The sequence below is a fragment of the Ascaphus truei genome, chromosome 13, assembly GCF_040206685.1.
Source record: "Ascaphus truei isolate aAscTru1 chromosome 13, aAscTru1.hap1, whole genome shotgun sequence".
Taxonomy (NCBI): domain Eukaryota; kingdom Metazoa; phylum Chordata; class Amphibia; order Anura; family Ascaphidae; genus Ascaphus; species Ascaphus truei.
This window is the reverse complement of record NC_134495.1, coordinates 40,285,175-40,300,787: the sequence shown is the minus strand read 5'-3', so window position 1 is coordinate 40,300,787 and position 15,613 is coordinate 40,285,175. Positions and strand designations below refer to the sequence as shown.

Genomic DNA, 15,613 nt, shown 5'->3' with positions numbered 1-15,613 from the left:
TGATTAACCCCAACTCGCATTGGGAGTGAAGGGGTTAAATGTATATGCATTACCCTGATGTACCAGCCCCTGTTCCAGCCTTCTTGTCCCCGTTTTACAGCCTGTTTCCTGCCTGCAGTGACAGAAAGGCATACAAACTGCAGTATTGGTTTTTAGTCACAAGATGGCGTTGTAAGCGCTGAACCTAGCGCTGAGTGAAGAAGCGTGGCTGTGTATGGAAGGTCTGCTTTGAAGAATGGGTATCCATTTCCAAGCCCGAGACCTCGTAACCGCAAGGTCAGTTGGATAAGTGGCTTGCGGTTAAATCTGAAGTGGGTACTGTCAAAATGTATCACTCATCTTGTTAGTGTTCTTAACTTGAAAGGGGGAAGTCTATTGACGTGAGAACTAGGTTAACCACGGAAACCACAATAGACAGCTTTCAATTAAGTACACTAACTCGAGAACCAAAGGGACTCGCACTCTGATTTTTGGTGTGCAGCCCAGAATAAAGAAACCATGCACCCACATATAAAGTTTATTCCCGTAGCATAAGCAGAACATACTTTACCAATAAAATGTATCTTTAAATGCACAGGCAGGAAAGATTTTTTCTGCAAGCCCGGGAAAAATCCTTTAGTATGTAAATATGCTAAGGGTGAATGAGCTGAGGGTATTTTCCTCCCTATACTTCAAAGAGCCCCTGCTAAGTGGGAGACTCAGTCTAGTGAAGTGCAAGGTTGAAAAGCCCCAGAGATTCCAAGTGTGAAAATGGGCGGGAAGTTGCTGAGTGCCAGATCTCGGCACTCAGCATGAGCCATTGACACCTTGGGACCAAATCCTAGACCGAGCGTTGCCAAGTTGAGGGTGGACCACCGGTATTTTAAACCGCATAGGTGTCAGGCTGACACATGCGCTTTACAAACCGGAAAGCTCTTTTAGCCCGTCTGTGAACTTCAGGCAAATCGGGGATTGGTGGGTTAAATGTTTCCACGGAGGGGATTGGGCGTACATGTTAGAGATAGGTCTGTGAACCCTATAAACCTGCCCGCCGAGTTATCCCCTGGGTGATTCATGACATATCCAAGCTTTGCACAGGATTCTGTCCAAGTACAGCGGTAGCGGTTCCAGGACGCAAGGGGTTAACAACATCATAACTAAGGATTTACCCCTACTTCAGGAATTCATTAGCCCTGGTGACTCCCAAACGAATTCTAATGAACAAGAACGAAATTCCTTAGTTTGGCGGAGATATTAGGTTGGCAACTTGCGATCTAGCCAAACGGACTTTAAATCAGAGACTGCATTTCTTGCGCTTTCGTTCAAAGGACAATTTATTTTGTTTCCCCATCCCAGGAAGTGTTGTATTAAGTGTATTCTGAAGCTGTCGTGTGTTTGTCTAACAAGGAAATAAATGACAATTTATTTTGCCCTCCTTGTTGTGTTCAATCGAGAATCCCAAAAATATAAAAGTGTTACTAAGTACTGGACTACCGTGACAGTGTGTTTGTCCTTTTCATGTTTTCTTGTGACCCTGCGAAGTGTGTGTCGACTGTCTATTGTGTGTAGCGATCTGTATGCATGTGCAGCGATCTGTCCTGCGCTTGTGTGTGAAGCGGCATGTCCCACATGTGTCCTGTTCGCACTATTGTAAGGGCATCGGCAACCGAGCATTATGAATACGGAGCCTCGAGAGAAAGAAGGTTGGGAACCTCTGCTCTAAAATATACCGTCTTGAGTGACAGAGATGAGCGTCTGGTTGCCCGGCTCTGCAACGTGTTCCTGACATAAACCTCAAAACTAAAACACGAAGTGTAACTTGAGCTCCTGTTTGCTGGATCCAAACATGACTGACATCTCTATTAGAATAACAGAAAACCTCCTCTTACCCAGTGAGCGTAGGTTCTGGTCATTCTCCATCATCATGTCCTTGTAACACTCCTTGTGTCCTTCTAAATACTCCCACTCCTCCATGGAGAAATACACAGCAACATCATCAAGCTTTATAGGTACCTGAAACACAGATAATCCCCAACTCAGTATCCAGATATAATAATTGGTCCTGTAAGAATCTCTTCCTTATGGAAAGCCAGGTGAGCAAGGCAGAGAGGAGAATACAGATATATAGAAAAAAGTTTGCTCAAGAAAAGGCTGAATGAAGACAGAAAAGTGGTAATATCCAACGCTGCCCAGCAGCCCTCACCTCTCCAGTCAGCAGGTGAGTGATGATGTTGGTGTGTTCCAGGATCTTCTCAGACATCTGCTCCTTGTCATTGTTTTTCTCATGTATCAGGGAGTTAGTTGGATTCTCCATGATGGGTTTCTGGGTCCTGCAGAATATTTCTGGCACACAGGGACTGCTGCTGTCTGTGACATCCTCACCGTGCTTCTTCACAACAATACAATCCTACATAATGAGAGACAGTAATAAATATCACTGTGCAGAGGAAGAGACAACAGTTGATATGTCTCATGTTCCTGCAGATTGGTTGCTTTGCAGTAAGAGGAACACATCTCTTGTTAACGGTTCTATACTCAATCTATTCAGTGCCCTCCCCACCAAAACTGTCTATTGTATCACTGAGATGTCTGCACCAAACTCACTGACTCCCCTGTGCCTATATGAACACAAAGATCATGGATTGTACAATCATCACATTAAAAAATATATGTAATCATTACAGGACTTCTGACACTGTGGATATTACAGAATAATGTAGCACAGACACAGACACACACAGACAATGCTCCTAAACAGATATGCTTTTAAGTAGAAATGTTTAAAGTAGAATATAAAGTTTAAAAAGGAAGGAAGACTATTGAATCACTGATCTCATCTCATCTCTTCTCTTTCCTCCGGTAAAAACATATTCCAAATTGTCTGTTTGTCCTGATATCCTCCCCTGCTGTGTATTTAGTTCTATTTAGGTAAAAACATATTCCAAATTGTCTGTCTGTAAATCATCCCCCTGCTGTCTTAATTTAATTCAGCTTTCACACTTGTGCAAGACAACACCCACCTTAGAAAAAACATTTGCTTTAACGTCCCTCAAATGTGCTAATTAAGTTTGTTGTGCCAACCAGGTGACTTTGTAAAAGTATATAAGTCAACTCATAGCAGCCATTGCTGCCTGCAGCCAATGCTCCTAAATAGAAATGTTTTTAAGTAGAAATGTTTAAAGTAGAAATGTTTAAAGTAGAAATGTTTAAAGTAGAAATGTTTAAAGTAGATATGAAGTTTAAAAAGGAAATTCAATAAGAAGTGGAAAAGTGGACAACATCAACTGCTTCTGATTCCTGCTTTTGATCTACGTTGGAAAGGAGGATATCATCTATCACAGACTGCACATCTCAACACTTAACTATTGCTGTGATGCCACCTTTATTTTTTATATTTGCTGTAACCTCACTTATTTTCAAATTATGCACTTCCTTCCATCAGTCTCCTTATGTTTCTAACTCTATTCATATATCTCCATCTCTCCTTTCTTCCCCACTTCTCAGTTCACATGAACTCCTCTCTTACCTGCGCCTTCTGACACCACACACCTGTACACCCTGCACTAAAACACACCCCTACAAATCATCCTCACACATCCTCATTCTATCCATGCTTCTCTTCCTTGCTTCTGAGGATATCTCTCCCAATCCTGGCCCCTGTCTTATTTCTACTTGCTTTCGTCCTCGCCTCCCACAAGCAACTTCTACTCCTTCTGGTGTTAACCCCTCCAACCTCATACCCATCCCCTGCCACCCTCCCTCCTCTCTCCCATTCTCCTGTGCCCTTTGGAGTGCTCACTCCCTCTCTAACAAGTTCCTCTCCATGCATGACTTCTTTCTCTCTCACTCCCTGCGTCTGTTTGCTATAACTGAGACCTGGCTCACTCAGTCTGACTCTGCTCTGGAAGCTGCCCTCTCTTATGGTGGCCTTTCCTTCTCCCACACTCCGCGCCCTGATGGCAGGGGTGGAGGTGTGGGGCTCCTGCTCTCCTCTCTCTGCCGTTACCGAACTCTTTATATTCCCCCCTCTCTTGCTTATCCCTCCCTTGAGGTTCACACTGTCCAGATCTTCTCTCCTCTCCCTGTCCATGTGGCGGTCATCTATCGCCCACCTACCTCTACTCATCCCCCTTCTGCCTCTCTCTCACATTGAATCCTGGCTCTCTTTCTTTCTCTCCTCAGACTCCCGTTCTTCTCCTTGGGGACTTCAATTGCCACATTGATGACCCCTCTCTCCCTTAGGCTTCCCGCTTTCTTTCTCTAACCTCTTCTTTTGGCCTTCAACAGTGGACTGCAGCCAGCACCCACACGGATTGCCACTACTTAGACCTGGTTTTCACTAAAAACTTCTCTCTCTCCGATTTCTCCATTTCCTCTCTCTGACCATCACATCATCTCATTCTCTCTATCTCACTTCTCCCCTTCTCCACCTCCGTCTACCCCCTGGTTTTGCAGAAACCTGCGCTCTATTCACTTACCGGACTTTGAGTCCACTTTACGCTCCTCCCTCTCCTCTCTCAGCTCTGCTACAGACCCTGACAACCTGGTCAGGAATTACAACTCTGCCGTGTCCTCCTCTCTTGATCTACATGCCCCGCTTTCTCTCTGCCGCACTCGCCCTTCTAACCCTAGACCCTGGTTAAATTCCCAAACGCGCATGCTGCATTCCTCCACTCGTTCCTCTGAACGCCTCTGGAGGAAATCTCATACTCTCGCAGACTTCCTTCACTACAAATTTATGCTATCCTGTTTCAATTCTGCCCTCTCGCAAGCTAAACAAGCCTACTTTTCTTCACTAATCAACATGCACAAGTCTAACCCAAGCCGACTGTTCTCTGTCTTTGATACTCTACTCAAACCACGCTCAGCTGCCTCTCCTTCCTCCATCTCCGCACAGGACTTTGGTGACTATTTTAAGGAAAAGATGGAATCCATACGTCAGAACATCTCCTCTGTTTCTTCCTCCCATCCTACACCTCTTCCTAACTCTCCTCCTGCCTTCCTTGACTCTTTTTTCACTGTCTCAGAGGAGGATGTGTCGCTGTTGATCGCCTCTTCTCATATAAAAGAGAGAAAAGTTGCGCCAAAAATGGGTTATCCTACTGTTCAGTATGTGGCTTCAGTCTTTGTACAATGCAGTTCCGCAGCCTGAGTCTCTCAGAGGTGATTCACCAACCTCTGTGTGGATACTGGTAGAAAAAAAGGGGGGTCCTCTGGCGCGTTGCTCTGCTTGTGGCTCCACGACGTTTGAAGCATATAAAATAAGGGAGAGAAGAGAGGGGACCACAGTAAGGGACCAACACAGTGGTTATACACAGCTCTTCGTTTGAATAAGGGAGGGGGGGGGGGAGTAGGGGTGGTTGGAAGATCAGTGGAGGTTGAAAGATAATGCTGAATGAGAGGAGACACACTTACATCAAAATGTCTATTATCTTGAATTGTTGTACTCTCCTCTTTCTATGACTGTATTTGTTGAGGGTGAGGAAAAGACTCCTGGTATCCTCCTCCACTGCAAATCAGCATTGAACAGGCCTGTTCTGGAAATAGATGAGGTTGCCACAGAGACTGGTCCCGCTGCTTGGTTACTGTCTGGGGGGCGACATGATGTCGCCCCCCAGACAGTAACCAAGCAGCGGGACCAGTCTCTGTGGCAACCTCATCTATTTCCAGAACAGGCCTGTTCAATGCTGATTTGCAGTGGAGGAGGATACCAGGAGTCTTTTCCTCACCCTCAACAAATACAGTCATAGAAAGAGGAGAGTACAACAATTCAAGATAATAGACATTTTGATGTAAGTGTGTCTCCTCTCATTCAGCATTATCTTTCAACCTCCACTGATCTTCCAACCACCCCTACTCCCCCCCCCTCCCTTATTCAAACGAAGAGCTGTGTATAACCACTGTGTTGGTCCCTTACTGTGGTCCCCTCTCTTCTCTCCCTTATTTTATATGCTTCAAACGTCGTGGAGCCACAAGCAGAGCAACGCGCCAGAGGACCCCCCTTTTTTTCTACCGATCGCCTCTTCTCCCTCTACCACTTGCCCCCCTTGACCCTATTCCCTCCCATCTCCTAAAACCTCTTGCTCCTACTATAATCCCTACGCTCACACACATTTTTAACTCCTCCCTCTGCTCTGGAACCTTTCCATCCTCCTTCAAACATGCAACAGTCATACCATTACTCAAAAACAGCAAGCTTGACCCTACCTGTCTTTCTAGCTATCGACCTGTCTCCCTCCTGCCTTTTGCCTCTAAACTCCTTGAACGTCTTGTATTCTCTCGCCTGCTCCATTTTCTCAACACCTATTCTCTCCTAGACCCTCTACAATATGGCTTCCGCACTGCTCACTCCACGGAAACAGCCCTCACTAAAATAACTGACGACCTCCATGCTGCCAAAGACAGAGGTCATTACACTCTGCTCATATTACTCGACCTCTCTGCAGCATTTGACACCGTGGACCACCCTCTTCTCCTTCACATTCTCCATACTCTTGGTATTCGGAACAAAGCTCTACCCTGGATCTCATCCTACCTCTCCCATCGTACTTTCAGTGTCTCTTCTGCTAACACCTCCTCCTCCTCTATTGATCTCTCTGTGGGGGTACCCCAGGGCTCTGTCCTGGTACCTCTTCTCTTTTCTCTGTATACACTCTCTCTAGGTGACCTAATAACATATTTTGGGTTTAATTATCACCTCTATGCTGATGACACATAAATATACTTTTCAACACCCGACCTTACACCTGCTGTACAAACCAAAGTTTCTGCATGTCTCTCTGCTATATTATCCTGGAGGCCCCCCGCCGCCTTAAACTCAACATGGCTAAAACAGAGCTCCTCATACTCCCTCCCAAACCTGGCCTTACTACCTCCTTCCACATTACTGTTGGAACTATGATCATTCACCCAGTAACCCAAGCACGCTGCCTAGGGGTTACACTCGACTCCTCTCTCACATTGACCCCTCACATTCAAAACATTTCTAAAACCTGTTGCTTTTCCTCCGCAATATAACCAAGATACGCCCTTTCCTCTGTTGCTCGATTGCTAAAACTCTGACTCAGGCCCTCATTCTCTCCCGTCTTGATTACTGTAACCTCCTGCTGTCCGGCCTTCCTGCCTCTCACCTGTCTCCCCTACAATCTATCCTAAACTCTGCTGCCAGAATCACTCTACTCTTTCCTAGATCTGTCTCAGCATCTCCCCTCATGAAATCCCTCTCCTGGCTTCTGATCAAATCCCGCATCTCACACTCCATTCTTCTCCTCACTTTTAAAGCTTTACACACTTCTCCCCCTCCTTACATCTCAGCCCTAATTTTTCGTTATGCACCATCCCGACTCTTGCGTTCTTCTCAAGGATGTCTTCTCTCAACCCCCTTTGTATCTAAAGCCCTCTCCCGCCTTAAACCTTTTTCATTGACTGCCCCTCACCTCTGGAATGCCCTTCCCCTCAGTACCCGACTAGCACCCTCTCTATCCACCTTTAAGACCCAACTTAAGACACACTTGCTTAAAGAAGCATATGAATAGCACTGTGGATATCCTGAACACATGATACATAAAGCTTGGCGCCCTGCAGACGCACTTACCAGAACTCCCTCCTACTGTCTCTGTACGTTCTCCCTACCTACCAATTAGACTGTAAGCTCCTCGGGGCAGGGACTCCTCTTCCTTAATGTTACTTTTATGTCTAAAGCACTTATTCCCATGATCCGTTATTTATATTATCTGTTATTTATTTTATTACCACGTGTATTACTACTGTTAAGCGCTATGTACATTAATGGCGCTATATAAATAAAGACATACAATACAATACATACACATATATACACAAAACGGTGTCGCTCAACAAAATCAGTAAATAAACGATATCAAACTCAGTCTAAATAAATCCAAAATGTATACCACAAAATAATCTAGGATGACTGATGGTGCTTGGGAAAATATGAATATATAAAACACACAAAAGACAAACAGAAACCCCATAAGCACTCAAAATTAACCGTAATTAGCAAAATACAAAAGCAAAAAGAATCTATACATACTAGTGTCCAGGTTTTCCCTCAGACATACATACATACAAAGATCATGGATTGTACAAACATCCCATTAAAACGTATATGTAATCATCACAGGACTTCAGACACTGTGGAAATTGCACAATAATGTAGCACACAAACACACGCACATATATATTAGTGTCCAGGTTCTCCCTGAGCACAAACATGTCTATTCCTGGATCCAAGTAGTTTCTATCACTGGGTCAGTACCCTCTTTCAAACAATATCCTTCTCTGATCCTATCAGACTCTGTGCTCTCCTGCTGCCCAATCGTGTCCTTATGTGGTCCTGGGCTCTCCATATGACCAAACATCTTGCCTGCCCTTAGGTTCTTGCTTCCTCTAATTACATGTGAACCTGGATATTGCTTATCAATTATCTCCCATATTAACGCTCTGCCGGTCCCTGCTGTAGTGAAGGAGATACGAGTGGTGTCATTATGACTTTCTCCAGCAACCCTCACCCCTCCAGTCAGCAGGTACATGATCTCTAGGATGTGATGCAAGATCTTCTCAGTCATCTGCTTCTTGTCCTTGTTCATTATGATGGAGATATTCAGATGCACCAACAATGGGCTCTGGTTCTTGTGGAAGTGTTTCACCGCGTGGTGACTTCTGCAGTGAGTGATATATATATTGTACTTTTCCTTTACGGTAATAACCTCCTACGCATGGGGGGGAGAGAGAGGAATGTATATGCGACCCTGCAGTGAGAGAAAAGGATAACAATGAAAATTAGTGTCCCTCCTGTCTGTGTCACCCTGCAGTGGGAGAGACAGATGTGAAGGACTGTGTGTCCTTTCTGTCTGATGAATGGTCCATATGACCTAAACACAGTGTGTGAGGAAGTCAGAATATGTGACGAATACTTTGGGCTCATCCTATTGGAGCAGGCAAATAGTGGTCATTGATCATGGGACCCCTGATGTCTTATACCCCTGAGGAAGTCGCTGAATGCGATGAAACGTGTTGGGCTCATCCTATTGGAGCAGGCAAAGAGTGATCACAGATCACAGGACTTTCTACACTCATTGAGTCTCATGGCTGCTACGAGAGAACCATCCGGTAATTCCCCTTTCTTCAAGCTGCCGGAGACATCAGACTAGCGCGGACGACAACGCAGAATCGAGGCTGGTCTGGGCATTCATGTCCAAGCAATAAGAGAACGCACGTAAGGGATTTGCCTTTCACAGATCTGGAGATCAGCTGCTTGGAAGACGCTATCTTATTAGCGGGGACCCCACGATTTACACAGTATCGAGGTTAGTCGGGACGGAAGGTAACATCTCCTTCCTATCCCCCTCCAGCAAGAAATGTCTGCAATATAAGGATTTCCTATGTAACTCGGGAAGCAGGGGGTACCCGGACCTGAAATCAATGTGATCCAGCTCCGGAGACCCCCTGCTACAATAATATGTTATCAAAACTAAATAAAAGCCCCACGATCGCCTGTTAGAGGCGCACAGGTAGAGTGACTGGTTCAGTCTCTCTTACTGCACCCTTACATGTAAGGGAATTTGTGAAATCTGTGAAGGTTGAGAGTATTTTAGTTACACCTTATCATTTTATTATTATTATTTTTCACATTATACTGTTGTTTTAGCGCCGTTCCAAGTCACTGGGTTCTACATTGCTCTCTCTTATTGCGCGTCTGTTACATACAGGTGCAGCCAGGTAGGATTCCCACCAAGCGAGTCCCATTAAAATGGAGGGACGCCTGCTGTGCTAATCCGATGGTCCATTACAGCCCGCTGTGCTAATCCGATGGTCCATTACAGCCCGCTGTGCTAATCCGATGGTCCATTACAGCCGGCTGTGCTAATCCGATGGTCCATTACAGCCCGCTGTGCTAATCCGATGGTCCATTACAGCCCGCTGTGCTAATCCGATGGTCCATTACAGCCGGCTGTGGACTCTCTGAGTGGTTACGAGATGCTCAGGGATGTTCCTCAAACATTGTCTCAGAACCGGCAGTTGCATCTGTATGTCACTGTTACATGTATGTATTACAATAGCTGCTGTATGTCAGTGTTACATGTATGTATTACAATAGCTGTGTGTGTCAGTGTTACAGTGTGTCTGTGTATTACAATAGCTGCTGCATGTCAGTGTTACAGTGTGTCTGTGTATTACAATAGCTGCTCTATGTCAGTGTTACAGTGTCTGTGTATTACAATAGCTGCTGATTATCAGTGTTACAGTGTGTCTGTGTATTACAATAGCTGTGTGTGTCAGTGTTACAGTGTCTGTGTATTACCATAGCTGCTGTATATCAGTGTTACAGCGTGTCTGTGTATTACAATAGCTGCTGTGGGTGTCAATAGCTGCTGTGGGTGTCAATAGCTGCTCTGTGTGTGTGTGTGCCTGTGTGTGTGCGTGTGTGTGTGTGCCTGCGTGTGTGTGTGTGCCTGTGTGCCTGCGTGTGTGCGTGCCTGCGTGTGTGTGTGTGCCTGCATGTGCCTGTGTGTGCGTGTGTGTGTGTGTGTGTGTGTGTGTGTATACTGGTAGAAAAAAGGGGGGTCCTCCGGCGCGTTACTCTGCTTGTGGCTCCACGGCGTTTAAGGCATATAAGTGAGGGAGAGAAGAGAGGGGACCACAGTAAGGGACAGGAGAAGAGCAAGGTTTCAGAGCTGCTGCACGTTAAATCCCCCTCCTAGGAGCAGAGACGATCTAATAATAACTCGCGGGCACTCACTACGGCCGTTGTGGTGTCTTGCACGAGGCAGACTTTTTACATCAGACTACCAGTCCACACAGACCTCGGGAGGATACCAGAAGGTTTTTCCTCACCCTCAACAACACGCAGCTATATACTGCACCGACACACTTTATTCGAGCAAATACCCGGTATGTACCTGGCAGATACCTGGAATGCGCCACTCCTCACCTCTGGCAAGCCCCGTTGCATTTGCCTTCCCAGCCTGGGTTCATGCCTGGCTGATGGGCGGCTTATCTGTTAAATGATAATGATTAGGATTTAATAGGCTGCAATGCTTCGCGTGTCTACCAGATGGCATAAATTCATGAATTGTAATGCAGTATATATATATATACTGTGCAGTATTGCAGCCAGCGGGAATAAAATGCTTCAATCCCTGCTTGGAAAATAACTCAATGCACTCGGGCAGAAAACAGTCACAAACCTCAATACACCCGGGTATACCCGAATTCGTGGGACTAGCCAAGCTCGAATAAAGTGTGTCGCCAGTGTAAGGAGAAGAGTAGAAGAATTCAAGATATTAGATATTTTTGATGTAAGTGTGTCTCCTTTATGTAGCAGTATCGTTCAATCTCTATTGATCCCCCAACACCCCTACTTCCCCCCCCTCCCTCCCTCCCCAATCAAACGAAGAGCTGTGTATAATCACTGTATTGGTCCCTTACTGTGGTCCCCTCTCTTCTCTCCCTCACTTATATGCCTTAAACGCCGTGGAGCCACAAGCAGAGTAACGCGCCGGAGGACCCCCCTTTTTTCTACCAGTATCCACACAGAGGTTGGTGAATCACCTCTGAGAGACTCAGGCTGCGGAACTGCTTTGTGCCAAGGACAGGAGCCATATATTGAACAGTAGGCTAATTCTTTTTTGGCGCAACTTTTCTCTCTTTTTATCATTATGTGTGTGTGTGTGTGTGCCTGCGTGTGTGCCTGCGTGCGTGCGTGTGCGTGTGTCTGTGTGTGCGTGTGTCTGTGTGTGCGTGTGCGTGTGCGTGTGCCTGTGTGTGTGTGCCTGTGTGTGCCTGTGTGTGTGTGCGCCTGTGTGTGCGTCTGTGTGTGCCTGTGTGTGCCTGTGTCTGTGTGTGCCTGTGTGTGCCTGTGTGTGTGTGCCTGTGTGTGTGTGTGCCTGTGTCTGTCTGTGCATGTGTGCGTGTGTCTGTGTCTGCGTGTGTCTGTGTCTGCGTGTGTGCCTGTGTCTGTGTGTGTGTGTGTGCGTGTGTGTGCCTGCGTGTGTGTGCCTGCATGTGCGTGTGTGCCTGCGTGTGCGTGTGTGCCTGCGTGTGCGTGTGTGCCTGCGTGTGCGTGTGTGTCTGCGCCTGCGTGTGCGTGTGTGTCTGCGCGTGTGTGCCTGCGCCTGCGCGTGTGTGCCTGCGTGTGCGTGTGTGCCTGCGTGTGCGTGTGTGCCTGCGTGTGTGCCTGCGTGTGCGTGTGTGCCTGCGTGTGCGTGTGTGCCTGCGTGCGTGTGTGCCTGCGTGCGTGTGTGCCTGTCTGCGTGCGCGTGTGCCTGTGTGCGTGTGTGCGTGTGTCTGTGTGTCTGTGTCTGTGTGCGTGTGTGCGTGTGCGCGTGTGTCTGTGTGACTGTGTGCGTGTGCGCGTGTGTCTGTGTGACTGTGTGCGTGTGCGCGTGTGTCTGTGTGACTGTGTGCGTGTGCGCGTGTGTATGTGTGCGTGCGTGTGCGTGTGCGCGTGTGTATGTGTGCGTGTGCGTGCGTGTGTATGTGTGCGCGTGCGTGCGTGTGTGTGCGTGCGTGTGCGCGCCTGTGTGTGCGTGCGTGTGCGCGCCTGTGTGTGCGTGTGTCTGTGTGCGTGTGTCTGTGTGCGTGTGCGTGTGCGTCTGTGTGCGCGTGAGCGTGTGTGTGCGTGTGACTGTGTGACTGTGTGACTGTGTGACTGTGTGACTGTGTGACTGTGTGACTGTGTGACTGCGTGTCTGTGTGTCTGTGTGTCTGTGTGTCTGTGTGTCTGTGTGTCTGTGTGTCTGTGTGTCTGTGTGTCTGTGTGTCTGTGTGTCTGTGTGTCTGTGTGTCTGTGTGTCTGTGTGTCTGTGTGTCTGTGTGCGTGTGTGTCTGAGTGCGTGTGTCTGTGTGCGTGTGCCTGTGTGCGTGTGCACGTGTGCCTATGTGCGTGTGCGTGTGTACGTGTGCGTGTGTCTGTGTGCGTGTGTACGTGTGCGTGTGTCTGTGTGCGTGTGTCTGTGTGTCTGTGTGCGTGTGTGCGCCTGTGTGCGTGTGCGCCTGTGTGCGTGTGTGTGCATGTGTCTGTGTGCCAGTGTGCCTGTGTGCGTCAGTGTGCCAGTGTGCCAGTGTGCCAGTGTGCCTGTGTGCGTCAGTGTGCCAGTGTGCCAGTGTGCCAGTGTGACTGTGTGCGTCAGTGTGCCAGTGTGACTGTGTGCGTCAGTGTGCCAGTGTGCCAGTGTGCCTGTGTGCGTCAGTGTGCCTGTGTGCGTCAGTGCGTCAGTGTGCCTGTGTGCCAGTGTGCCAGTGTGACTGTGTGTGCCAGTGTGCCAGTGTGCCTGTGTGCGTCAGTGTGCCAGTGTGCCAGTGTGCCAGTGTGCCTGTGTGCGTCAATGTGCCTGTGTGCGTCAGTGTGCCAGTGTGACTGTGTGCGTCAGTGTGCGTCAGTGTGCCAGTGTGCCTGTGTGCGCCAGTGTGCGTCAGTGTGCCAGTGTGACTGTGTGACTGTGTGAGTGCGTGTGTGCCTGTGTGCGTGTGTGCGTGTGTGCGTGTGTGCGTGCGCCTGTGTGCGTGTGTCTGTGCGCGTGTGTCTGTGCGCGTGTGTCTGTGCGCGTGTGCGTCTGTGTGCGTGTGTCTGTGTGCGTGTGCGTGTGTGTCTGTGTGCGTGTGCGTCTGTGTGCGTGTGCGTCTGTGTCTGTGTGCGTGTGTCTGTGTGCCTGTGTGTCTGTGTGTCTGTGTGCGTGTGTCCGTGTGCGTGTGTCTGTGTGCGTGTGTCTGTGTGCGTGTGTCTGTGTGCGTGTGTCTGTGTGCGTGTGTCTGTGTGCGTGTGTCTGTGTGCGTGTGCGTCTGTGTGCGTGTGCGTCTGTGTGCGTGTGCGTCTGTGTGTGCGTGTGCGTCTGTGTGCGTGTGTGCGTGTGTGCCTGTGTGCGTGTGTGCCTGTGTCTGTGCGCGTGTGTCTGTGCGCGTGTGCGTGTGTCTGTATGCGTGTGTCTGTGTGCGTGAGTCTGTGTGCGTGAGTCTGTGTGCGTGTGTCTGTGTGCGTGAGTCTGTGTGCGTGAGTCTGTGTGCGTGAGTCTGTGTGCGTGAGTCTGTGTGCGTGAGTCTGTGTGCGTGAGTCTGTGTGCGTGTGTCTGTGTGCGTGTGTCTGTGTGCGTGTGTCTGTGTGCGTGTGTCTGTGTGCGTGTGTCTGTGTGCGTGTGTCTGTGTGCGTGTGTCTGTGTGCGTGTGTCTGTGTGCGTGTGCCTGTGTCGGTGTGCCTGTGTCTGTGTGTCTGTGTCTGTGTGCGTGTGTCTGTGTGCCTGTGTCTGTGTGCGTGTGTCTGTGTGCGTGTGCCTGTGTCGGTGTGTCTGTGTCTGTGTGTCTGTGTGCGTGTGCGTGAGTCTGTGTCTGTGTGCGTGAGTCTGTGTGCGTGTGTCTGTGTGCGTGAGTCTGTGTGCGTGTGTCTGTGTGCGTGAGTCTGTGTGCGTGAGTCTGTGTGCGTGAGTCTGTGTGCGTGAGTCTGTGTGCGTGAGTCTGTGTGCGTGAGTCTGTGTGCGTGAGTCTGTGTGCGTGAGTCTGTGTGCGTGAGTCTGTGTGCGTGAGTCTGTGTGCGTGAGTCTGTGTGCGTGAGTCTGTGTGCGTGAGTCTGTGTGCGTGTGTCTGTGTGCGTGTGTCTGTGTGCGTGTGTCTGTGTGCGTGTGTCTGTGTGCGTGTGTCTGTGTGCGTGTGTCTGTGTGCGTGTGTCTGTGTGCGTGTGTCTGTGTGCGTGTGCCTGTGTCGGTGTGCCTGTGTCTGTGTGCGTGTGCCTGTGCCTGTGTGCGTGTGTCTGTGTGCGTGTGCCTGTGTCGGTGCCTGTGCCTGTGTGTCTGTGTCTGTGTGCGTGTGTCTTTGCGTGTGCGTGTGTCTGTGCGTGTGCGTGTGCCTGTGTGCGTGTGCCTGTGTGCGTGTGTCTGTGTGCCTGTGTCTGTGTGCCTGTGTCTGTGTGCGTGTGTCTGTGTGCGTGTGCCTGTGTCGGTGTGCCTGTGTCGGTGTGCCTGTGTCTGTGTGTCTGTGTGCGTGTGTCTTTGCGTGTGCGTGTGTCTGTGCGTGTGCGTGTGCCTGTGTGCGTGTGTCTGTGTGCGTGTGTCTGTGTGCGTGTGTCTGTGTGCGTGTGTCTGTGTGCGTGTGTCTGTGTGCGTGTGTCTGTGTGCGTGTGTCTGTGTGCGTGTGTCTGTGTGCGTGTGTCTGTGTGCGTGTGTCTGTGTGCGTGTGTCTGTGTGCGTGTGTATGTGTGCGTGTGTATGTGTGCGTGTGTATGTGTGTCTGTGTGCCTGTGTGCGTGTGTATGTGTGCGTGTGTATGTGTGTCTGTGTGCGTGTGTATGTGTGTCTGTGTGCGTGTGTCTGTGTGCGTGTGTCTGTGTGCGTGTGTCTGTGTGCGTGTGTCTGTGTGCGTGTGTCTGTGTGCGTGTGTCTGTGTGCGTGTGTCTGTGTGCGTGTGTCTGTGTGCGTGTGTGCGTGTGTCTGTGTGCGTGTGTATGTGTGCGTGTGTCTGTGTGCGTGTGTGCGTGTGTCTGTGTGCGTGTGTATGTGTGCGTGTGTATGTGTGCGTGTGTATGTGTGTCTGTGTGCCTGTGTGCGTGTGTATGTGTGCGTGTGTATGTGTGTCTGTGTGCGTGTGTATGTGTGTCTGTGTGTCTGTGTGCGTGTGTCTGTGTGCG

At 49.0% G+C, this 15,613-nt stretch overlaps 1 protein-coding gene across 1 annotated transcript in view; it reads right to left on the bottom strand.

Annotated features, from left to right (window-relative positions):
• The window catches only part of LOC142465270 (uncharacterized), a 375,233-nt gene that overhangs the window by 52,312 nt on the left and 307,308 nt on the right, over positions 1–15,613 (bottom strand). Inside the window, 2 exon segments of the mRNA XM_075569284.1 lie at positions 1,869–1,992; positions 2,183–2,386. Coding sequence (XP_075425399.1) covers positions 1,869–1,992; positions 2,183–2,386 — 328 coding nt within the window.